General features: G+C 45.3%; 1 protein-coding gene across 5 annotated transcripts in view; it reads right to left on the bottom strand.

Moving 5' to 3' along the window:
* ATP8A2 (ATPase phospholipid transporting 8A2) overlaps nt 1–23,519 on the bottom strand; it is a 341,618-nt gene extending 318,099 nt beyond the window's left edge. For all 5 annotated transcript variants that reach the window (XM_081197884.1, XM_081197885.1, XM_081197886.1 and 2 more), the window contains exon 1: nt 23,297–23,519. In XM_081197884.1, coding sequence (XP_081054010.1) covers nt 23,297–23,372 — 76 coding nt within the window. In that variant the 5' untranslated portion in view covers nt 23,373–23,519. The remainder of the gene's footprint in view (nt 1–23,296) is intronic.
* Nucleotides 23,520–24,324: the final 805 nt, after the last annotated feature.

Genomic DNA, 24,324 nt, shown 5'->3' with positions numbered 1-24,324 from the left:
TACTCTCTAGGAAGCTTGGAGGTTCTTCTTTCTATCTGCTCTTTCCCACCCAGATGCATCAGCCTCTGGTGCAAGCCGAGTTACATCCCAGCACCTCTAACAGCTGACACATGCCAGGCATCAGACAGCTGAAGAATCCAGAGCAGGACCTCAATGAAGGCAGCATGCAGGGAAAGTGTTCCTTAAGGTCCCAAGGCTCATAATCCGAGTCATTCAGGGTTTAAACCCGGCACCTTAAATTGGGCTTGGAATCAAACTGGCAATCGTTTTCAACTTTCCAAATCTCTGATTTCTGTATTTTAAAAAGGAGTTAGGATGCAGGTGTAATGGCTGCACAGAGCTATCATTAATCCCGTCTTCCAGGCAGCTGAAATATATTTTTGCCAGCAAGTGAAGGCCTCATCCCTTCTGAAATATGGGACTCTGGCGCATGTCCTCCGCGCAGCTTTGACATCTATGAAACACCACTTCAAAATGCAGGATTGAAGATTATCTCCACCCACACGTACTGGCCTCCCTCTCCAAAGAACTGCTCTTAAGGCTTCAACTTCCATTCACAACTTCATTAAAAGCACAGGAAAAAGCAACCGCCGAAAGGCACATTTACCTACAGGCACGAATCTCTTCCAGCAGAGGAATATCAGAGGCATACTGTTTGGTCTGCTTTTTGCACAGCAGGATGACAAAATCAGCCGCCCTCCTCCAAAGATTTCTGTAGCTTTAGAGGGGCTCAAGGCTGATTAAAATGATCCCTGTGGACAGCTGCAGAATAGATGTTACCAACTGCTCTGTGTTTGATTTAGAGATGGAAATGGATTTTTACACACACACACACACACACACACACACACGAAGCTCGTTTTTGTCAGCATATATCTACGTTTCTGGATGCTTCTAGAACAGCCCACCCTTCCCAATTGAAGTCTAGAGAAGCAATGAACTCCCACACCCCAAAATTCTGCTCCAAATAAGTCTACGGCACCTTCTATTCCAAGATAATTATAATAGCCCATGTTTTGTCAGTTGGGTGTAAAAATGTCCCATCTGCAGACATGAAAGTACCTCTGCTGCAACCCTATAGGACCAGTGCTTTTTTTCTGGGGAAAAAATGTTTAGGAGTACTCTCATTTTCCTACTCATATTGAAATACTGCCCCTCAATGAGGCCAAACTTAGATTCACAAAATGTTTAGGGGTATACGTACCCCTGTGTCCCCCAAGAAAAAAAAGCACTGCATGGGACTAATTCCTACTGACCTCAAAGGTGCTTACATCTGAGTGCACATGCAAGAGATTGCACTGTTCATTTTGAGTCCTCCCCTATTCTGGAGACACGGACAAATTTCCATTTTTCAAGTGTGTTTTTTAACAATCAAAGGTGTCTTGGATTACACATTTAACAAATTCTAGGAAGTACACTATAGCTGTGTACACGCCGTATGTTCTAAGTACAATTAAAGCACATGACTTCCCCAAAGGAACCCCGGGAACTGTAGTTTTTTAAAAGAGCACTGGGAATTGTAGCACCATGAAAGGCAAACTACAGTTCCCAGTATTCTTGAAGAGGTGCTTTAAACATGTTTCAAATGTACTTTGAACATATGGTTTGTATACAGCCTATTATGGACTCATTGTTAAAAATGTGTTTATGGAAGGTAATCTTGCTTGGTTACGAGTGATCGCCAAAGAAGAAGAAGAAGAAGATGATGATGATGATACAGGCTATATGACAAGGGTGATCCATGATTGATTTTCCCAATGATTTAAAACAACTAATGCAACACTTTGAAACAAATTAGAAGGGTTGCAAATTTTATTGGAGCAGCAGCCCCAACAGAGAAGACAGTTAACCCCCTTCCAACCCTGCCAATTTGTTCCCACTTAAAATCATAGATTACCACCCATAAAGCTGCTATTAGCCCAGCAGGTGAGTGGGAGAATAATAATGCAGGGATAATATCAAATGCAGTATCATGAATTTTAAATATGGAGCTATGTATGCAGCTTTAAATTCACCATTTTAGCCAGTCTGAGTTTTAGGGCCCATCCACTAACGCTACTCCCAATGAGACTGCGAGATTTAGAACTACATGTTCTTCTCATATAGTTTCCCACTTCTGGCACCACGGTTGCCACCATCACTCTTCTCTCGATATGACCGCCCCTTTCTTGCTCTACTGCTCCCACTTTTCAAAATGGCTACCTGCCATACGCATGGTAGCATCCTTAAAGGGCAGTTTCAACGGTGCCAGCCAAATCCAGGGAGCCAAGAGCCTTGCCTGCTCTAAAACGTGAAGATACAGCCCAGCACCCTTCCTCAAAGGAGGAACAGCTGTAGTCCCCACTAAGCCTGAGTTCACTGTTGTTTGCGTGTGTTTCCATTCAGTTATTGAGAATATCCTGTGAAGGATGTTAACATAATGCAATACATTTGTTGTTCTCATAACGGTACTGCTGCATAATGCATGAGAGCAATCCTGGCTCAAAGACGTGGATTCTCAAAGAACATTGTTCGTCCTTGACACAGCGGCTCCCACAAGTCAAATACAATCCATCAGCTGGTCCTTCCCATAAAGCTGCTATCATGGTCTTTCTGCTCATCCATTAAAAAGCTAGTCCGACACAGGTCATCCCATGGTAAGTGTAACACCTACTTATTATACAAAGCCTTAAGGAAGTTTGTCAACAATTCCGTGATCAAGACTGCTTGGAAACTCAAGGACCCAGTAGGCTAGAGTTGTGGTATTTCCCCCTCTCTCAGTACAAGGACCAGGACAACTCATGCAACAGCAGCCCTAAACCTAATCCTGGGTTAATAGTCATGAATCGCTCAGCTATTAATGGTGGGGGGAAAACCCAAAGGAAGAAAATGTAAGCCCATCAAATCACTACTCATTAATCTTTGCCTAAAGCAACGTCAATAAAAACAGGGCAGGAGTTCTGATATTTGGTTTCATTCCAATTGCATTACTATTGTGACATTCCAGCGGGCCAAACAGATCAAAACTGAATGGATGGGTAACGAATTTTCATCAGCCCAGAGGAGACCTGTTCGTTTTAAGCATCAATTGTAACAGCAGATTAATGCTTAAACAAATAGTCCCACCATTTGTCCATTTGCAGCAAAGAACAAATGCGGATTTGAATGAATGAATGTGGCAGGGGAAGAGCGCCTGAAAATTTCGTGCCAATAAGATCAAAAACACAGAGACATGACCTCCAAACCTAGGACCTTCCAATACACAGCGGAAGTCTGTCATGAGAATTGGGCTCAGGAAAGAGCCTTCAATATCTTATTTGGTAAGAGGATACACAGAAGCAGGCAGGCAGTGGGTACACAATGTGCCTGGGCCCTAGTCAGCAGGGGACCTGCACTCTTAACTTTCATATACTGTATATACGTAAAGAGGATGTCAGCCAGACATCTATAAAGAACATGAAATTTTGCAGGCATTCTGGCCTGGGCACCAACAGGTACCAGTTTTATACAGGTATCTGTCTTTCTGCGACTTAAGCATAATGTAGGTTTCTATCAACTAAAAGTATACAACCAGGGCAGGCATACTAGCTTCACTGTGCCATCTTGTGGTGCTTGGCTTTGCTATGAGAAATTTCACAATGGAACTGCAGTTCTGTAATTACAGGATGTAAACCAATTACGTTTTCCAGGAAAGCTTTCTCTTAAGAAAGGTAATATAGATGAGATACTACAAAGGTCACATTCTTTTCTTTGTTGTTAAGGCCCAGGCAACTTCAATTTAATGTCTTTGTTTCCTATCCAGAATATAGCCTAAGGGGAAACCGTCTCCAGAGAAAACATCTCAGCTTCTAAGCTGACTTGTTTTTTCCTCCTTCCATCTGCCAAACTTGTCAACAAAAGAAAGAGGGGGGGATATAGCATCACATGAAAACAATGAAACTTACGAACCAGACACCTGCCCGCAATGGTCAAATGGTTGCAAAAAAGTTTCACATAATGCTTTGTGTAGTTGTTGGAAGTTGAGTTAGGTGAAATCTAGAGACTTGGGGTTGTAGCCAATGCTAGTCTTACTCAGGATATACCGACTGAAATTCATGGACATAACTATATCTTAAAGCACAAGCAAATACATGGTAACTTCAGAATTAACTACATAGCAGGGAGGGGGGAACCTATGGCCTTCCATGTATTGTTGAACTACTCCTATCATCCCTGACCAATGGCCATGCTGGCTGGGACTTTGAGTCTAACAGCATCTAGTGGGCTACAGATTCCCTATTTTTGCCAGACAATCAGTGAGTTACAGGTACCATACATTGTGATTCCTAGTCATTTGAATCCATCCTAAGAAGTCAGATGTGTGTGGACGAGTGGGTGGTGGGCAGCAGAGCTTTCTCCTTCATTGTGTTCTGGTCTGATAGAAGATGCTTCCAGAGAAGGCAGGTTAGGAGTTTCAGAACCACGGAGAGCTCCAAGTGAGCAACTTACTCCAAAAGATGTTGCACGCAGCCTTTTAAGCCTCTGCCTCCAGACTATCTCTCCCTTGCTCCATCCCATTTTGGAGAACTTCAGGTTCTTAAAAGGTCAAGCCTCTGGCCTGAGGATGGGTATTCTCCTATGTTCCATAGCATCCTGCCAGATGTGCGCCTTGCACCACTGAACTCGTAAGACAGAAGGCATTTGGTTCCTCAGGCTCAGGGAAGGTTCTGTGATGCTTCTGGCTATGTCCCTATGGGCCCTGGTAGTGTGGGAGGTTTCGGGGGGGGGGTTCTTGTCTAAACAACCTGAGTCACAGTGGTCTCTTGATCACCAACAGTTGGTTCACAGCCCTGACTTGGTCCTCATTAGCTAGGGCCTCTGCAGTCTCTAACTCTGTATCTAGATTGCTGCTGGATTCTGGGGTTATAATACCCATTCCACACAGTGTGAACCACCATAGTACACATTTAGCAGCAAGAAAGGGGCCCAATGTGGATGTTTTATTGTGAGCTAATAGCACATTTTTGCCTTTCTTTCCAGTATGTCTTCTAGCTGAAAGGACTGTGGAGATAGGGTAGCTAGAGGCTTATCTTGTTGGCCAAATGGGGGAGACCAGCTGGGTCTCATCAGGTTTGTAGGCCAGAGTGTTGCAATCCCTGGTCAAAATGTTTCCCCATCTGTAGACTGACTGCATTTACTCATGGTATTTCCCCCCCAGCTGTCATATTTCACTTCAGCTGAACTAATGCATCTTCCTTAGGCTGCCATTTCTCTCCACCCACTCGCCAAAAAACCCCACCCCAAACAAAACCCCTGTGTTCCCATCCAACAATTTCATGTTGGAGGGAGTGTGTATTATAATTGCTGTGGATCCAACCAGAGGCTCCTACTGCCAAGGGTAGACATTTTGGCACCAGGAACATTTTACTTAGTCTAACTCACTGCATTTTTCATTACTTGTCTCAGTTTGCCTTGTTTAAGCATTTTATTACAGTAGAACTGTTTTATAAAAAACTTTGAAACTCCCTCAACCAGTTCACACAACCTTTTCTGAGACACAAGATTTGCCAAGCGTGACTTCTTCTGCCTCCTCACACCATTTATTGGAGTAAAATAGTCTTGTAAAAGCACAGGTTGTATTAAGATCCCAAACACATCCTGAAAAAAATGCTTGTAATCTAGGGTTTCTCAGGATGTTCTCATCTGTGATTTTGCATTAGAGTAGGAATGAGGACCCTGTCACCCTCCAGATGTTGCTGGACTCTCTTATCACCTCTGACCACTGGCCATGCTGGCTGGGGCTGGTGGGAGTTGGAGTCCAACAACATCTGGAGAGCCACAAGGTCCCCATCTCCACTGCACAGATTCATTCCCCATTACCTTTATTAAGTGAATACTAATGACCCATTTGCACCTTGCTAGAATAACCCTTTTATCTGATCTCCAGTTCAGATGACACCAGAACAACAATGGAAGGCTCCAACACTGCTGTATTTTCTAAAAGGCTGCAAAACCTTGTTTTGTTGGACCTGTTGGTTTTACCTATACAGTGTTCTTTTTTCCCTTTCTTTTTTTGGTAAAGCAGATTTTTATTTATTTTCATCTTTTAATGCAGTTTAACATGGCTGCATTGAGATATAAATTTTTTTACATTAGAGAACATGGGCATGCAACGACTACATAAAATTAAAAATAAAACAACAAAAAACACTGTTGTTTTTAAACTTATATTCTATATATATATTCTATATATTCCTTTTTTCTCTTTTTGTACACTGTCTTGATATTTTCTTTTAAAAATGGACAGTTCATAAGATTAAAATATTTGAACTATTTATATATGCTTTTATTGACATTTCCATTTGTATGTGTGTGATAAATTTCAGTAAAGAAATAAGTAGCTAGCCACAGTTCCCAGGGTTCCCTGTGAAGTGGGATTGCCTGTTAAACCATTCTGAAAACTGCAACTCTTTGAGCGGAATGGGGGTTTCCTAACAACTCTCAGCACCCAGAATCCTTGGGGGGGGGGGACCATGACTTTACAAAATGGTATCAAAGTGCTTTAAGTGTGCAGTGTGAATGTGGCCTGTTAGTACCCACAAACTCATTGCCCACAGTTAGCTGTGGTTTCACTTAGCTTTATGTGTGAACTGAACCTGCAAGTGCTTCATCACACACCCAGTATACAGAGCAAAAATCATATTTACTATTCACCGCATGATCAGCAGCTATCTGGTGGCACAGTAAATGCAGACTGCACAGCGAGCTGGACAGGCAAGGAGAAGCAATTGTACAAACATGGCACCACCTGTTAACACTATGCAGAATCATTTTGCGCACATTTCCAACCCTCTACAGTGGTACCTCGGGTTACAAACACCTCGGTTACAAACACTTTGGGTTACAGACTCCGCTAACCCGGAAGTAGTATCTCGGGTTAAGAACTTTACCTCAGGATGAGAACAGAAATCGCGTGGCGGCAGTGGGAGGCCCCATTAGCTAAAGTGGTACCTCAGGTTAAGAACGGTTTCAGGTTAAGAACAGACCTCCAGAATGAATTAAGTTCATAACCAGAGGTACCACTGTAATTTGGTCATGTAAAGTTAATATTTTACCCATAGCAGACATGAGCCATTAGCTGGTTTTAGAAAAGTGAGCAGCGCAGGCAAAAGGTTATACATTCTGTGGACCTCAAAAACTTATGATGTGTGCAAGCTCTTTAAACCTCACATCGTTCCTATTTCTGGGGTGTGGATGGCAAGAGCATAATGGCAGTTATCTCCTAGTTATATTTAACAAACCGCTGTCTTAAAACAAAAAAAGCTTTTGTTTGCAATAATCTACAAATTTTTACAAATGCTTTGATAGTGACGAATCTTAGTTGCTGCCACTCATTTCTGATCCTACCAAGCAAAAGCCACCCCCCCACCCCACCCCCATTCTCTACCTCAACCACTTAACATTCCTTCCAATTTATTATTAACTCTGTTGTCCAATATGACTTTCTGTAGGAATCTCAAGTACAATGTGCTCAGAGTGAGGTAAGGTGGAATGACACAAAGTATGCTTTATGCAATTATTTCCACATGCTGGCAGCCTGCTTTGCTAAGAAACAAAACCCATGACCTTGTAAATGCACACAGGAAATTTGATGTAATTAAAGCAAATACTTTCCCGGGTGGTAGTTTTATATTAAGAAGTGTGCACATACCAATTTGTACTGATTCCAGCAGGAAGGGGCTATTTGGTTCATCAGTTCCACTTAAGGGTTCTAAATTACCCTCCCTAAGGCTGTGTACACACTACGTCTTTTGAAGCAATTCAAAGCACATTCTTCTCCTCAAATAATTCCCATTTCCCAATTTATATTAATATATATATTATTTATTTTGCTTATTTATTTATAAATTGCTTTGTGGTCAGAAGCTATCAAAGTGGTGTAGAACAAGATAAAGAGAGTTAAAATATTAAAAATAAAAAAGTCTCTAAAAAAACAATAAAAACACACTTGTCAGGGGTACAGGGACAGAGGCACAGGGAAGGCAGGAAATGGAGAGCGATGGAGAGGAATCCCAGGACAGCGAGGAAGAGGATGGCAATGACGCAGGGGATTCTATGAGTCTCTCCAGCGAATCAGAGGATTCCCAGAAGGGGGCGCCCGTGGTCACGGCAAGGGGAGCCCCAGGGGGAGAGTGTCAGGAGTGGGGGGCCAGCAGGGGACCCCAAAGCGGCAGCTGGGAATCAGGACCAGTTTCCCCACCAGAGCACAGCGAAGGGGGGGAGGTTCCAGTGTGCCAGGGGAAACAGCTCCAGCAGCAGAGAAAGAGGAGGGGTCAGAGCAAGCCATCATCCCGGAAGGGGAGGAGGGCAGTGAAGGGAGTAGTATAACTGTCAAAAGGAAAGTTAGAGGTTGGGCGCGCGCGCCAAGTTCAAATGTGGAGGCGCGCGGAAGTACAGGGAGCCCGGAGGAGGAGCCAGGTCCCAAAGCCCGCAGGAGGGGGGAAGAGCAGTCTGGGGATTCAGCGTCAGGGGAATCCAGGAGGAGCGGAACCCCAGCGGGCAGAAAGACCCTGCGGAAAAGGAAGGAGAGAAAGAGGTGGGGCAGCGTAAGCCTCTTAAACTGGTGCAGGGGAGGGACTGATTCAGAGGGGACTTCAACGGTCTAAGGCTAACAGATGTGGGGGCTGCACGCCTCGGTGCTGGAACCAATTATGAACTGCAATAAACATCCTTGTATATAAGAAGAACTTGGCGTTGGTCTTTTGTGAGCTGAGACCTGAGGCGGCCCTGACAACACTCAACAAATAAAATCATTCCTAGAGGGGGCCACCAGGGGGCGCATTGGAAGATGGCTGACAATAACATCTCTCCGACCCACACGAGGTAATTAAGAGGCTGCTATGGGAAGTATGCAGCCTTCCCCCCCCCCCCGGGGATGGGGGGGACTGCCTTGCCAGCGGTGTCCATAATTCACCCCCGGATTCGAAAGAAGGGGGTGCGGACACTTGGCACAAGCCCTCGTGTGAAGTCGGCTCTTCCTGACACTGTCTCCAATTAGCGCACTGGTTCACTTTGGCTTGAAATATATAATTGGAAATACATAATTGGAAAGAAGCTAAAGCACATACATCAAGCGAAGATTGGGAGTAAAGACTGCTGATTAATAGATCTCTGGGAGCGGAGCGACGGGCGGGACAAATAAATCAAGTGATGAACCACCATTAAAAGACTGGTATGTTTGGAGTGAAACGGAAAGGGGGTGGAGGAAAAAACTTTTCTTTCTTTTTTGCCTTATGTGAGTATTAATAACCCTCCACCCCAGAGAGAAGAATCGTTGCAATTTATTAACCACAAGCAGGAATTTAAGAACTGTGTGGAGTGAATTATTGATCAAAGAGAGGATTGGTAAACATCGGAGAATGGAGGAAAGTTTTATGACGCAGTTTCAAATGGCGTCTCGCCAAGACAGGCTTGCCTAAGGACGGGGGGAGGAGGACCAGGGTCATCGGAATGCGAATGATTATTGGAATGTGATCTAGACCTGGCAGAGCCCAAATATGCTTGGCAAGCCTGGGGAAATCAACGGACAGACTGAGGGAAAGTTCTTTACGGAGGTGTGCAATGGAGTCTGTCCTTATGTGATATGATTTTTGGAGAGTGTAAAACCCACACAGAGGATGTTTGTTTTCAACCCGCTTGTGAAGATTATCAGAGATCGCAAAGAAAGGAATATATGATGATAACAACAAGAAGATGAGGAAAGTAACAAAGAGACTATCTTCTTTTTAAGGCTGGATAGAACTGTCTAATTAAAGCAGCAATATAAGTGATGTTTGGACCCCTTTTCGGAGCTTGAAGTATGGGTACCCCCAACAAAAATTTTAAAATCTGGCTGTATAATTTGGAACTAATGTGATTTGGAAATAATGTGATTTGATTGGCCTGTTAATATTGGCCTGTTAATAAAAATTATATTTAAAAAATAAAAATAAAATCATTCCTAGATATGTGCAATTAATATTCCATAAAATGACTGGATTGCACTTCAGGAAAAGACTTCTTAAAGAAAACATCTTCGATAGCTGCCTAAAATCAAGATACCAGTTTATCAACACAAAACAACCCCACAATGTAACTTAGGATGGTGTGTTTTGGGGGGCCTTTTTACAGTTGGCACCATAACAATAACAACAACATAATTAGTTACACATCCTTCCCTGTAAGGTCAAAGGATGGGTTACATCTAAAAAGAATACCATACAATAAACCAAATAAAAAGAACTTCACTCCCAAAATACCACATAATACATGCACTTCAACAATATAAGGGGGCACTAACAATAATAGTTCAAACTTTCCAAGGCCAAAGAGGAAGAGCCGCCTCTTCAATGACCGCCTAAAGCTTAAAAGAAACAATGCCTGGTGCACCTTCATCTGGAGGAAGTTCCACAGTCTGGGGGCCATTACAGAGAAGGCTCTGTCACCTGCCATCAGGCTTTGCACCTCTTTCACTGTCACCGTTCTTTGTACAGCCAACAAAGCAACCTTTCCTCTGACTTTTAAGGATTCTACACTCTTAATTGGTTAAGATTCATGCCTGCATTTCTCATCTCTTTCTTTTTTCCCTACCACTTTCTCACACTTCCATTGCCTTTTGCCCTCTCGCTTTCTCTCCCAGCAATTTGTCTTGTAATGGCTTTGTCCCCCAGGACACGATCTACCTGTTCTATTTTAAACCTGCCTTTGCTACCTATAATTATCTCTCACATTCAGATCTTGGTCCTTGATCCTTTAATTGGCTTCTTTTTAAAAAAACAAAACCCACAACACTCTTTGATCCCTTGTATCTTCCTCCATGCCAAATCATTTTCTATTTAAGGACGGCATGTGCACAATCTTTTAATGTATATATTTACCATTTGATCAGTTTTCCTCCCAACTGCAGTTGGAGTCCCTTGTTTAGTTACAGACTAGAAAACTGCCAGGTGAGTCATCAACCGCGAACCTGATGCTCTCACTTTGGGTTATTTAAACCAGAGCTTTCTGAACTGTGTGCCGCAACGCATCAGTATGTCAGCTGCAGTGTGTAGGTGTGTCGCACGAACACTCTGCATGCTCTTCCCAGGGTTGGAAAGGGGTTTGTTTAACCTCCGGTTTGCTAGTAAAACTGAATTACTGTGTCGCGAAATGATGCATGTCTAAAAAGTGTGTCACCAACGTGAAAAGTTTGGAAAGCTCCGGTTTAAACGATTCTTCCACCCTTGCAGAGGACTTTCTTCTAAACTGGTGCTGCTGCTGCTGCTTTAAAAGCTCCATGTTGATGCCTGGGACCTGTATTTATTCCGGTCTTGTTCAGTGAAGGCCCTTCCCCCTCTTCATCTCAGTTGCATTCTTGTTTCTCCAACTAATCCAGTTCTATTTGGGGGCACAGAACTCAGCCAGAGAAGGGACTCATGGCTTAAGACTCTCAATCTTCTTAATGTAGTCCTTCAGCAGTTAACATCTTAGGCTTCCTTTCTTAATTTTCAACCTCCAAGGCTGGTATTCCATGCGCCGACCAACACAGAACCCACATGCAACTGAAATAAGATGCTATAATGCAGCCTTTGCCAGCCTCAAAGGTGTTTTGGACTACAACTCTCACTGGCTCCAACCAGCACCATGGCTCAGTGGTAGAGCACCTGCTTTGCATGCAGAAGGTCCCAAGTTCAATCCTAGGCATCTCCAGGTAGTCCCCTACGAATGTTCCTTTTCTGAGACTCTGAATAACTACTGCCAGTCAGTGTAGACAACACCGAGCTTCTTATGTCCCTATGTATACAGGTCATTTGTTATTTTGTACATGTGTACATTGAGCCATTGGCCATTATGGTATACCTAGTTTTGTATTTTGCTATTTATTTAAAATTATTGTGCATTGTGCAGTTTTATTTTAGGTCGTTTCTGAGCTGTAATAAATTATGAGGCTGGAAAAAAAGAGCTTAATGCGGATTAAGCATGCTCAGAAGCCAAAGAACATTGAGCATTGAAAAAGAAAAGTGGCTGGTAATGGCTGGTGAAAAAGAGGTTATGGTTTCAACAGCCCAAGAGATTTCTAAATGCTGCTGATCAGCTGGCGGAAGAGGCTAGCAGAGAGAGAAGACAAGGAGTGTAGAAGAGGAAAGGAGCAGAGTAGAAGGTTTTCTCTCTCTCTCTTCCTCCATTGTCCTGTGCTCAATTTCACTCTACCCTTTTTCCTGCTCTAGGAGAAATGAGCAAAAGAGAGCAAAGGAAGAGGCACACAGATATAAAAAGAACAAATATAATGATCTTATTGTCTGAATAGATCATTTCCTTGTTCACACTGAGATAATAGTTATAACTGTCCCTGGACAAAACTGAGAGCTGAACACAGAAATCAATGAAGAAATCCTAGATTTTAATGTGGGCAGAAGTGGACAACAATATGTCTACTCCACCCCACCCCAAAAAATTAAAGATAGCAGCAAGCAGAGGCATTATTGCTCTTACTAACTCAGTTTCTGACTAGTATAAAATCTTTCTTAAATGTAAATTCCAGACCCTTCTATGATAAATTGAACCTGCGAAGAGTTTTCAGTTGTATCTTCTGCCACCCAAATTCTGGCAGCTTGTTAACGGCACAGAGTAGGCCTGGTAGCTTGTGCTGCATGCATGACAAAGCAAGCACAGAGCTGATGCCATAGCCTGGACAAATACACCCACCCTACAGCTGAATGAGCGAATAGGTTAAAAATTGTATTGATCTCCTTTTGATCACTTAAACCATTAGCAGTGGTTACAGATGACTCTACTCAATTTGTGAGCATCACTGCAGAGAACATCCAACATTCTGCCAAAGAATGTGGTCCTCTCCAGATGTTGTTGGACTACAACTCCCATCAATGGCATGGGATAATGGGAGTTGTAGTTCAGCAGCATCAGGAGTGGAATCATTTTGGATACCCCTCTGTTATAAGGCCACGGCCATCCTTCTTCTTAGGTCACTTTCCGTAATAGTTCCTTCCTCCACACATCGCATGTGCAAGGTGGCTGCCATCATGCTAAGTCATGATCTCCCTCCTTATAGGCACATCATATGCACAGGATGGTGACAAATTCTAAGGTTCTTGCTGCTCCTAATTGCTAACAAAGCACCACCACTAAAGAGCGATAGGGTGCAAATCAAGTTGCAGGTTGGAAGCTGCATGTGACCCAGTCACATGGGCTGCAACTGGGCATCCAGACTGTCACCCCTGAAGTGACAACCAAAGCAGAGTTGGGCCCACAAGAAGACCAGGTACAATCAAGTGGGCAAACTCAACTGCAACTGAGAGCAGCTTAGTCTTCTCTGTAGAGACCACTGGGTACCACTTTGCCAGGAGGCTGTTCTAACCTGGAGCCAGCCTTGGGTGTCTCTGCTTATGGCAAGCTGCAGCCTGGATTGTAATAGCTGACCAGGAAGTGGAGGCAGATGGCCACTTTCTTGGGCAGGGGGCTGCATTGCACGGTTTCTAGGTATCAAATGTGCAACTGCCCCAGTAAATCATGGTGGAAACGTTTTGTAAAAGGTGCTGGAACCGCAGGAAACCTGGTTTCCACCTTCTGTAGAAGGGTAGGTTAAGGTTAAGAACTATCAGTATGAAGCTTTTAATAATACCGCTTGCAATCCCTCCCAAAAGCTCAGCAGGGAAAGGTCTAGGTCACAGAGCAAATGCAGACAGACTCAGAAGTCAAATATATGCCAAACAAAAGGAAAGCAAACCTCATTCATAACAGAGGCCAGAGAGGAACGCTGCTCATATTGATGCTGAAGCAATGACATCCAGGGAGGTCTTTTAAAATGAATATGCTGCTGCAAACCACTCAGCTCTTACATGCTGCCCTTTTCGTGATGCCTTCTGTGTACACATTGACTCCTGCTAATAAGGGCCAGGATCTCAAGGGCATGGACTGGCTGGATGCAGAAGAGAGGTGGTGGAAGGGAACCCACAGGGGGAGACAGCTCAGAGCCCAGGAATTGGTGGTGACTGATGACTGAGAAGGTGAGAGAGGGGGAATCAAATATCCTTGGTTTTGAATCTACCACCATATCCTTGTTTCCATTATCTGTTCCCTAGAGATGATAACACTTAATGCCAGGCAAAAGACCAGCAGCCAGTGTTATGCAACTGTTTGTTTGTAGCCAAGTCAATTGTTGCAGCCCAAATCTGGCCCACAGAGCCACTTTCCCCAAACCATGTCCACCAGCCTCACACCTAATGTTATAATTGGCATTAGGTATGGGGTAGTTGGAAACCCTGCTGGATCAGCTATGTGACCAAATTTCCCACATGAAATCCCATTGCACAGCTGCTCCTTGCAGAAAGCAGGCTGGGGTTATGCTGATGGGGAGTGACTTCAAGTCTTTTGGATTTGCTACACAACAGAGTTATCCATGGGAACGTGATCATGCAGCCAATCCCTGCAGGAAGCATAGTAGCCTTTATGGCATCTGCAGTTAGTCAAGTCTTGCGACGGCACCAGCATTCGTTTTGATCACAGTGCATTTGCATTCCGGTCCAGACACACTGCTAGAAACTTCCCTGAGGCATTCTGAATAGCATTTGGGGCAGAGCATTCAAAACAGGAGGCAGCCTGCACCATAACACCATGCGGTGTTGAATTCCCCATGCATCAGCTCTTAGGAGACAAACTAGCCATTCAGAATAAGACTCTGATGGGGCTTTGCCACACCCAACTGCAGGTGGGATGTTGCATGTTTTAAAACTCAAATGTACCAAAAAGGCTGTTTGCAAGTAGCAATACTTGGTTGCAGTCTAGTCTTCCTATTAAAGGGTTTTTTCAACCTATAAAGAGGATAGTACTTTATACACAACCCTCCAACTGCAGTCTGAGGCAGGGGGGGCGGGGGAGGGAAGAATCAGTGACTACCAAAAGGATGCTAAAAATCAAGCAGGTGTTCATGAAAGTAAAAACAGACCTTTGATATTGTTTGATCTGCGCATCACTATTGCAGAACAGTGCAGTATTATACTAAGCCACGCACACACCAGACTAAAAAGGTGGCATTGAATCTCTCCATCTAATTGGCACCAGACATTTGAGGTGATACCTTGTAAGAAGTAAGCGTTATCATTTGAGGAACTCATTATCCTCAATCTGTTACCCTTTTCATAGATTCATAATATGAACACTTGAACCGGCAGCATAATATACTCTTTATATAGGTGTGTTATTTCTGATTCAGAGTTGATCCACTGAAATTAAAATCACTGTTAATGGCAGAGGGCCTACTCTGAGTAAAAGTTTGTTGACTACAACCCATTGGGTGAAATCCTATGTAGTGCTAAGGAGATTGTTCTGCTAGGCAAGCAGAAATGCTTGAACAATCTCTCATCCCCCTGGACACTGTTCTGTGGGATCACCCTACCCTTCAGAGTAAGCATAAGAGGCAGAGAGAGGGGAAGCCCCATTGCACTAGCAGGAGTCCTTGCAGGGTCTTCCGCTAATGAAACTGGTATTTCAATCTGGCCCATTATCTTGCACGTATTGTATTATTACAGCTGTTTGAATCGGGTTAGAGACAGTATATGGGCATTTCGCTCTCTATGCTGACAAATCATGACAAATCACCCAAACTCATGTCTATTCTGCTAAACATGAGAGACTAACGTGGGTTGATTCCCTACCACTAGAAGGCAAAATCCTCACCGAACATGGAGTGACAAGTCTGTTATCCCCAGGCTGTTTACAGTTTTTCATATTGATTTCCCAAGTTCAACCCAAGAGCCACATTGTTCAAGGAAATCACTTCCAAGCCTTCATGAAACCATCCCAGTACACTTCCGCACTTAACTGAGGCTGTGGCCCACCATTTTGACCAATTCTGAAAATCACATCATGGGTTCAATTCAAATGTAGCAATAAGTCATGGCTTGTGCCCAAATATGACTCCAGGTTTAACAGGAGGAGCTTATCAAATATGCCATCTAGGGCCCTTTCCTCCATCACTGCCTCACTGGCACCACCTGGCAACAACAGAGACTGGTAGCACACCATTTAAAAGTCCTGCAATGTCCACAATTTAGTGTTACTCCAAGGCAACATCAGAAATGTAAATGGTGGTTCCTGCACCTCCATTTAAATTTCCCATAATGCCCTGAAGAGACAAAGCATGGGGGTATTGTGTGAAATTAAATGGTGGCTCCCTAATCCAGTTGGCTGCTGCTTGTTATCAGTGGCAGATAAATCCAGGGAAGGCCTCAGGAATGAGCCTTGCTAGAGCCCTAGGGCTCCAGAAGCTATACAGCAATGCTACATGGTGACACAGGACCTGTTTGTGCTAACCAAGGTTTAAAGTAGGGTTTTCAAATGCGTCTCACGTAGAGGTAAGCCATGGTTTGTGTGGCTTTCTTCCCAAACAATAGACACTCAGGGCCATGGTAACCATTGGTTTAGATTTAACACCCAAACCATAGTTTGCTCAAACAGCTGTTCAGCAGCCATGGTTTGCTGGATAGAATGATCATGCTTTGCAAATCATGATTTGCTGCTATGTAGGAACTATCAAGCTGTGAATTTTACATTGTTCACAAAAGCAACACATTTGGAAGGTAGAATTTATTTCTACTGAGATATCAAACTGGTGTTCCAAAAGAATGCTATGGCCCTGATTCAAGGAAAGTAAATGTGTTTAAACTTAAGTCAAAATGAAATAAACGGGATGTTAAGTTAGTAATGACTAACTTCTCCCATTGATTCATTTGTCCTATTGATTAAATGAAACTTAAGTGCAGTGGACTTCATCTGGATTGGCAGTAGGGGCCTTTGAGACACAAATTCTACTGCAGAGTTGGTGCTGAGCTGTTGCAAAGAAGAATGCAAATGTAACTCCCCAAATAATGCATCCATAGAGGGGAAAACACATTTTCCCAACCGTGATGAGTTCTGTTTTGTAGCTGGGAAGTGCACCCCCTACCTCCTGAATGGCACATCCATTACTGTGTGGAGCGACAGCTGGCACAACAATGTAAAGACTTGGAAAAACAACTCATTCTGTTGTGTCAAAGAAAAAATGAAATCAGACCAATGGGGGGGGGGGTTCATGGACACCCTGGAAGCCACATGATGCTCCTAGATTGTCACTGGAGGCCCAAGTGGCTTCTATGGGACCACATGCCTTTCGCCAGCCCAGGTAACTTTTCCCTTGCGCACACAAGCCCACAAAGTTAGAAGACTAGCACTATACTGGGAAGTACAGACAGCAAAAATTTCCCATTAGCTAAATAAGGATAATGGCTTTGCACCATCAGGTCGCCTAGCATTTATAGCTCAATTTTGCAAACTTTGAAAAGGGATACTGTAATTACTGCTTTGATACAACAATATTTTGACATCCCCTGGATGGAGATCACAAAGGACTGGAACAGCATTTATTTATTTGAATCAATATTAATGGTGTCAACATCTGACCTCTAATTTTTTGCAAGCCTCAAGTGATGTTTTTTTGGGGTGGGGGGGGGAGAGGAGGAAATGCACTTTGCAACCACCTAGTGTGATATTGACAACAGCTTATTTTTAGACAACTTAAAAGAGCCAGGAAGGAAAGGATGCATGCCACTGCTCTCTGTGGCTTCAACAAAAAAGAGTTGTAAGCATCTTAGAGAATAAGTTAAATTTAAATCAATGTGCGGCCTCTTATTATGGTCATTTGGTGGCACTAAAGCATAGATAGGAAACCTGGGACCCTCTAGATGTTGACAGACTCCAACTGCCACCAACCTGAGCCAGCATGGACAATGGGCAGGGCTGATGGGAGAGAGACTCCAGCAACATCTGGAGGGCACCAGCTTTGGGAAATACTGACCAGCGTGAGGGATGGAGGTGGAATTTGGTACACTTTTCAAAGTGGACTAAATCAATTTGATGTTGGGACTGCAACTATCAGTCAGATTGTGCACATCCTGTGATCTGCCATGAAATTTCAGTCCCCGAAAGCATGTACATAAATAAGGATTGTGTGTAAAAAACAAAAACACAAAAAACCCACATATAGAAAAGGTGTATATTGGGGGGGGGTGCACTTGAACTCAAATGCATATTTTACAGCATGTACAAAATGCATACAAAGGGAGGAATTCAACAGCACACTCTTCCAATTGTTCCATCAGTGCAAATATTTCAGCTTTCCCAATGGAACGATCCTATCTTTGGCCTCTGCACTCTTCTGGGGGTTATCCAGAGCCCCCAGAGCTGATTTGGGTGGGTGGGGTGCCCGAGGGGAGGAGAGGGGGAACGTCCTGATGCACAACTGTGGTGCACACGCACAACTGGTCATAGTCCTGTGCTGCCAGCCACAGCAGAGCTCAATGGAGGAAGAAACCAGCCAACCAGGCAAGTTTCGGGGGGGGGGGGTACTTGCCTGGAGGCAGAGTTCATATACAAGGTCCAGTTCAGTCCTAAAGTCAGGAATATCTCAGTTCACCTAGTCAGACAATCCAGGGGTCAAGAAAGCCGAGGGTCCAAGGTCACGAGAAGCAAGAAGCAGCAAGGTTTGGTCAGGAATCACAAATGTTGTTTCCAGCAACTGACTGAGGCTGGAAACCCTGCTTAAGAAGGCTGGAGCCAGCTGGTTCTCACCAGGAGCAAGAAGGCTCCTGATCATCAGCAGGTGGAGTGACTTTGCCTTCTGCTCCTTCAGGTTGCTGCTCAGCAGGTAAAGCCGACTCCTGGCCCATGACACAACTGCTGGTTCCAGCTAGTGCACCTACTTAGTTGAATCTGGCCCATAACATGTAATGGTTCATGGGGGAATCACCGGGGGGGGAGTATACATGTGAGGCAAGGTGGGAGAGTAGCAATGTTGTGCAATGATGTTCATTGCTGTGTCACACCACACCTACTGATGTGAATGATATTCAGTGCTGCAACCTGCCAGAACGTCAGCCAGAAAGCCTCTGTTCATAACACAGCAGGTACTGCCATGTGAAAGGGACATCAGAAAATGGGACAGAAATGCTAGCTTACACAATATTCCCTCCACCTGAATGTACTCCTAAGCACCTCTGAAATTTTTGCAACCTAGGCAGTTGCCTAGCCTGTCTCTATTGTTGGGCCAGCTCTGGTCTGAAATCTGCTTATCTGAAACATTTCTGCTTTGAAAACTGAAACGCTCAAGGAAGCCAGCAGAGATAAAAAAATTAAAAACCGCAATCACCAAAAATATAGCAATTGAAAGAGGAAGAGTCAGCAGAATTAAGTAATGTATCAGACATGCCATCAGGGCATAGGTTTGGGCCCCCACACATTCCAGAAGGCTGCCAAATGACCCTGAAGGCAACAGTGGAACCATGGAAGCGAGCGGCAGTGGCCTACGAAGAAGTGACCAGCTGCCTCAGATCTTTCACATTTTACAACACAGCATTGTCATGATTACAGGAATAAAACGAGAGCTTTGTCCCTGTTAAACCAGGCTTCCTCAGCCTCGGCCCTCCAGATGTTTTTGGCCTAGAACTCCCATGATCCCTAGCTAGCAGGACCAGTGGTCAGGGATCATGGGAATTGTAGTCTCAAAACATCTGGAGGGCCGAGGCTGAGGAAGCCTGTGTTAAACACATTAACTTGGGAATACGCAGCATTGTGTTTTAGAAAAGGGTATGTTTTTAAAGTAAAAATAGTAAGATGATGAGCATCTGATATGTAACCATGTACACGCCTGGTTAGTCTTTCCCCTGGTATAAAATGTATTTAAAAAAAAAGAAAATTGGCAATTGCATTGGCAATTGACGCCAGCCCCAGTAGATTCCCCCCCCCCCCCGCATCACCTGCTGCTCTCTGGGTGGCCATCTGCCAATGGGGCTGGGCTTGTGGGGCCAGATTTTGATTCCAAATCCAGCCTAAACTGCACCACTGTAGAAGCAAGGACTAAATCTCAGTGGTAGAGGGCATTCATTGTTTCAAACGCTAGGTTCAAACTTTAGTGAGAAATCCCTTTAGCAGCTGCCAGGCAGGCTAAAGAATACTGGGTAGGAAAGACCAGTGGTGTAATTTTAGTATAAGGGAGTACTCTATACATTAGTCCACTGTCTGAACAAGTACCTAGGAGTTTCATCAGAGAATTGCAAGGAACAGCTAAGGAACAAGTCAGAAACATTAAAAGGCATGTAGCCCAACATAGGTTTCATGGACACAGCCAAATTCCGGAACTAGGGAGGAGAGAAATTTCTGTCATTCCCCAGAACAGATACTAAACAGTATGGGCACTGACCCGACGCAACAGCAAGTTTCAATGCAGGTACAGCAGTGCTTTTCAAATGACTTTGCAGATGCAAGTAGTGAACAGATGCCCTTAGAAGACTGTGCTTCCCTGAAATATATTTCATGAGAAAACTCTCCCAAATGCATGCATTAAACAAACCCAGGCTGATTCACTATGCTTCCTTGCGTCAACCCTAGAGAGGAGCACACCTCCTGTGAACCTCATATCTTCTCTCTAATCTCCTGCCTGCAACACCTCCACTGCCAATAAATTTTGGGTGCTACACATAAGCTCCTGAAATGTGACATGGGGACAAGATGCAAGCTAGATGAGTAAAGTTCGAAAGCATAAGAGGAACAAAAGTCAGTGGCAGAACACATACTTGATGCATATAAAATCCAAGGTATAATCCATGGGTGGTAAATCTTTTTTCAGGCTGAGGGCCACATTCGCTTTTGGGGCAACTTTATAGGGGCCACATGCCAGTGGTGGATGGGACCAGAGGCAACCAATGGAAGCTCTACTTTAGTACATGATGCGGTTCCTACACACACACACAGCTGTCTAGTCTCCATCCAGACAAGCAAGAGGCATTTTCAAGGTTTCAGGGACATATTCCAGCCAGGCAAAAACATGTGGGGTGTGAAGCAGAGCCGGTTAGGGGTATGGCCTGGAGAGAGGTCTGAGGGCCATATGGAGAAGGTTGGAGGGGTACATTTGGCCCCCGAGTCTGATGTTCCACACCCTTAGTATTACCCTGGCATTTCCACTTAAGTTGTAATTTCTTAAACTGTGGTGGGAGTACTGGCAAAGGGAGTCTTACCACAAGGCAAGGTGAGATGACCCCTTCTGTTGGCATCTTTTGGATGCCACGAAACAGACCAGTTTCAGAAACAGAAACAGGCCAGTTTCAGCTAACATGGGGCATGTTGGAAAATTCTTCTCCAAAGATCTCTGCGAAATGAATAGGAGCTGCACAAGAATATTAATGGGCTCTTGCATCTCATGTCCATTTCCATTGACCTCATATATGATAACCGCCCAAAAGATTGTGTTCTGTGTTCATTATGTGGGTGGGGAGGCATCTGAATTTGCTGCCTCCCAACCCCAAAATGCACCAAAGCAACCTAGGGCCAGCCCTACAGTTAGGCAGAGTGAGGTGGCTGCTTCAGGCAGCAGTTGCTGGGGGAACGGGGAGCTGCAGCATAGCATGGCAGGACAGAGATGTCCAGCACCACCCAAGCCAAAGATGGAGAACCTGTGGTCCAGGGTGGAGAACGCACAGGACCCGGGAAAAGGATAAACACACACACATGCACACTGCCATGGTTTAGATCAAAATCAGAGCTGCTCTAAAGTAAAATCAAAACCATCCAGGAGAAAGATGGAAAGGAAGGAAGGAGCAAGTTTTGTTAGATGAGCTTCCATATCTCTTCACCAAGTCCTCAGATATTCACATGCAGGAGTAGAATGTTCACAGAGAGACTACTGGGAATGAGAGAGAAACTTGATTCAGCTTGCACTGAAAGGCAAACCTACCTAATTTTCACTTTCCAGAACAACATATGAACCAAAACACAACCACCCTTCAAAATCCACACTTCTCCGGATTTTGCAATTGCAGTTCTCCAGCCAAGCAATGCATACTATCTATCTATCTATCTATCTATCTATCTATCTATCTATCTATCTGTGAAAGTAACATTTAAAAGTGCATTACATTGGGGAGAATTGCTTTGCAAAACTGTGCACATTGGAAAAAAATTGCATACCGCTAAGACTTGCATATCAGGAAAAAATCACATTAATATGATGGTGAATTTTCATGAGGCCTTTGCTGAAATAAATAAATAAATAAATTGCAAACTGGTACAAAAATGTAGAGAACTGAATTTGGACTTATTAGTAAGGCAGCAGTCACAGGATGCACGGGTTGTAGTCTGGATGAAGGAGCGTGAACGTCATCAAATGCCTGGTCATCAACTGCCTGATATAGAGAGCAATGGTGTTGTGTGCGCATACACACACAATTTAGGATACAGACCATGATAAACACACACACACACACACACACACACGAAATTAGGCCATCATTGATCTATATGTGCATATGTGACCACTGAACTATATGTGACATTGACCTATGATCTGTATTTGCATATATGCATTTTTGCATTTAGTGTGCAAGGTTGTGCATGTTTTAATGCAGATTATGTGTATAATTACTGGGATCAGAGCAGGAGAGCAGGATAATTTAACCACCTTTCCCACTGCTGCAGGTCTGGAGGAAAATCCCTACTCTGAATCTAATGTTTACATCCGGAAGGAGATGGATCACCGGGTGCACTAGTTATATGCCCAAAACAGCGCACTGGTGGGTTTATGCTGGTTTATGCTAATCTCTCCGCCGGTCAGTGCAGGCTTTGCTGCTGCTGGCTGACAAGTTGACAGGTTTCGCATTTTATTCAATTTGCGAACCGGCCAGAGCGGCAGGCAAGCGCAAGACATTAAAAAAAAAGGGGGCGCAAACGAGCCGGGTGTTTTAAAACGCACGAGCGCGCACTGCAGCGAAAATCCCCGGGCCGGTTTGCAAGGGTCAATCCGGCATCAGGGCCAGCCACGAGCAGAACCCTCCCTCTCCCTGGAGGACGCTAAAAGCGAAACTGGAAACCGATCGATCCGGAGCAGATTGGCAATGACCCTTTCCCCTCCCTCTGCCGCCCATCATACCATCTCCCTTTCCGAAGAGCAGCTCTTTTGATTCCGTCCCCCCCAAGAATGCCCTGGCCTGACCTCATCCAACCAGGCGGGCAGGAAGGTGAATGATGTCACGAATCCCCAACCCGGTCGCCATGAAATATGCATGGAATGAGCCTCGCGCTTTCTCTCTATCGATATAAATATGAAATGGAAAGCTCGCGCGGCGAAGAAGCGAGAGGCGGCTTGCTGCTGCTGCGCAGTGGATGCAGCGGCGGCGGCGCGGGGATAATAAAGACGCGGAGGAGGAGTGGGGGGCTCCGGGGGCGCTTGTCCCTCCGCTCCGCTTCGCACCCCCCGACCTCCCCGCACCACCCCCCTTACCAGTGGCCGAGTGGATCCTGGTTTTCCTCTGCAAGGACATCTTCAGCGCCTTGTCGAGGCCGCTGGGGTTCGGCATGCTGCAGCAGCCTGGCGCGCCGCGGCTCAGCAGTGCCCAGGCAGAGGCGGGAGACGAGCCCGGCGGCCGCCTAGGGCTGCGGCAGAAGCAGCAGGAGAGGCGGAGGCGGCGGCGGCCGTGACGACCCCGCCATCCACTCCTAGCCGCTCGCTGCCTCGCGCGCGCAGCCCTCTCCCGCGCGCACGCGGCGGCGGCGGCGACGCCTCCCCTGCGGCTGGCGGGCGCTTTGGCCTCGCTCCTTGAGGGAGCTGCTCAGCCTGCGCGCCGCTTTTGGCCTCGGCTCTCCGCTGCGGCTCTGCGAAGGGCGAGGAGGGAGGGGGGTGAGCGGGAGTTATAGGGCAGCGCCAGCCACCTCTGCGAGGGGAGAGAGAGAGGGGGGCTGGCCGAATGGAAGAGGAGGACTGGGGCGGGGGTCCTCGCGGCACGCGCCGACTCGCCGCAACCTCCCGCCAGCTGCAGAGCAAGATCTCCGCTCCGGCCACCAGGGCGCACGTGCCTCATAAGCAGCCTCCAGCGCGAGGCCGGGAGTTTGGCGGGAAACGCGCCCGCTGCACGTGGGAAGCGTGGCCTTTGGTGCGGGAGTCGTGCCCGTGCTGCGGGTAGTGGCGGCGGGGGCAGGTCGTGTCCGGCAAGAGGTACAGAGAGCTGGCGAAGAGCAGCCGCTGGCCAAACCATGTTTTGTGAATGTGTGTGTGTGTGTGTGTGTGTGTGTGTAATTTATTAAAGTCCTACTCTGCCTTTCATCCGAAGATCACAGGTCACAGGGCGGTTCGCAACAGAAATAATTCAAAAGAACACAAAAGTTCTGGCCCTTAGATGGTCAAAGAGCGAATTGTCTCCAGCAGGGGTGCCAACCTGAATAAAATGTTGCTAGCTAATAGATCAGAAGACGCAGTGCCCACACATTTGAATGGCAATACTACCCATCAACTTGGGTGGGGGCTCCCTCAAA

The sequence above is a fragment of the Podarcis bocagei genome, assembly GCF_964188305.1.
Source record: "Podarcis bocagei genome assembly, chromosome: 6".
NCBI classification, from domain to species: domain Eukaryota; kingdom Metazoa; phylum Chordata; class Lepidosauria; order Squamata; family Lacertidae; genus Podarcis; species Podarcis bocagei.
This window is presented reverse-complemented; position numbering and strand designations above follow the sequence as displayed.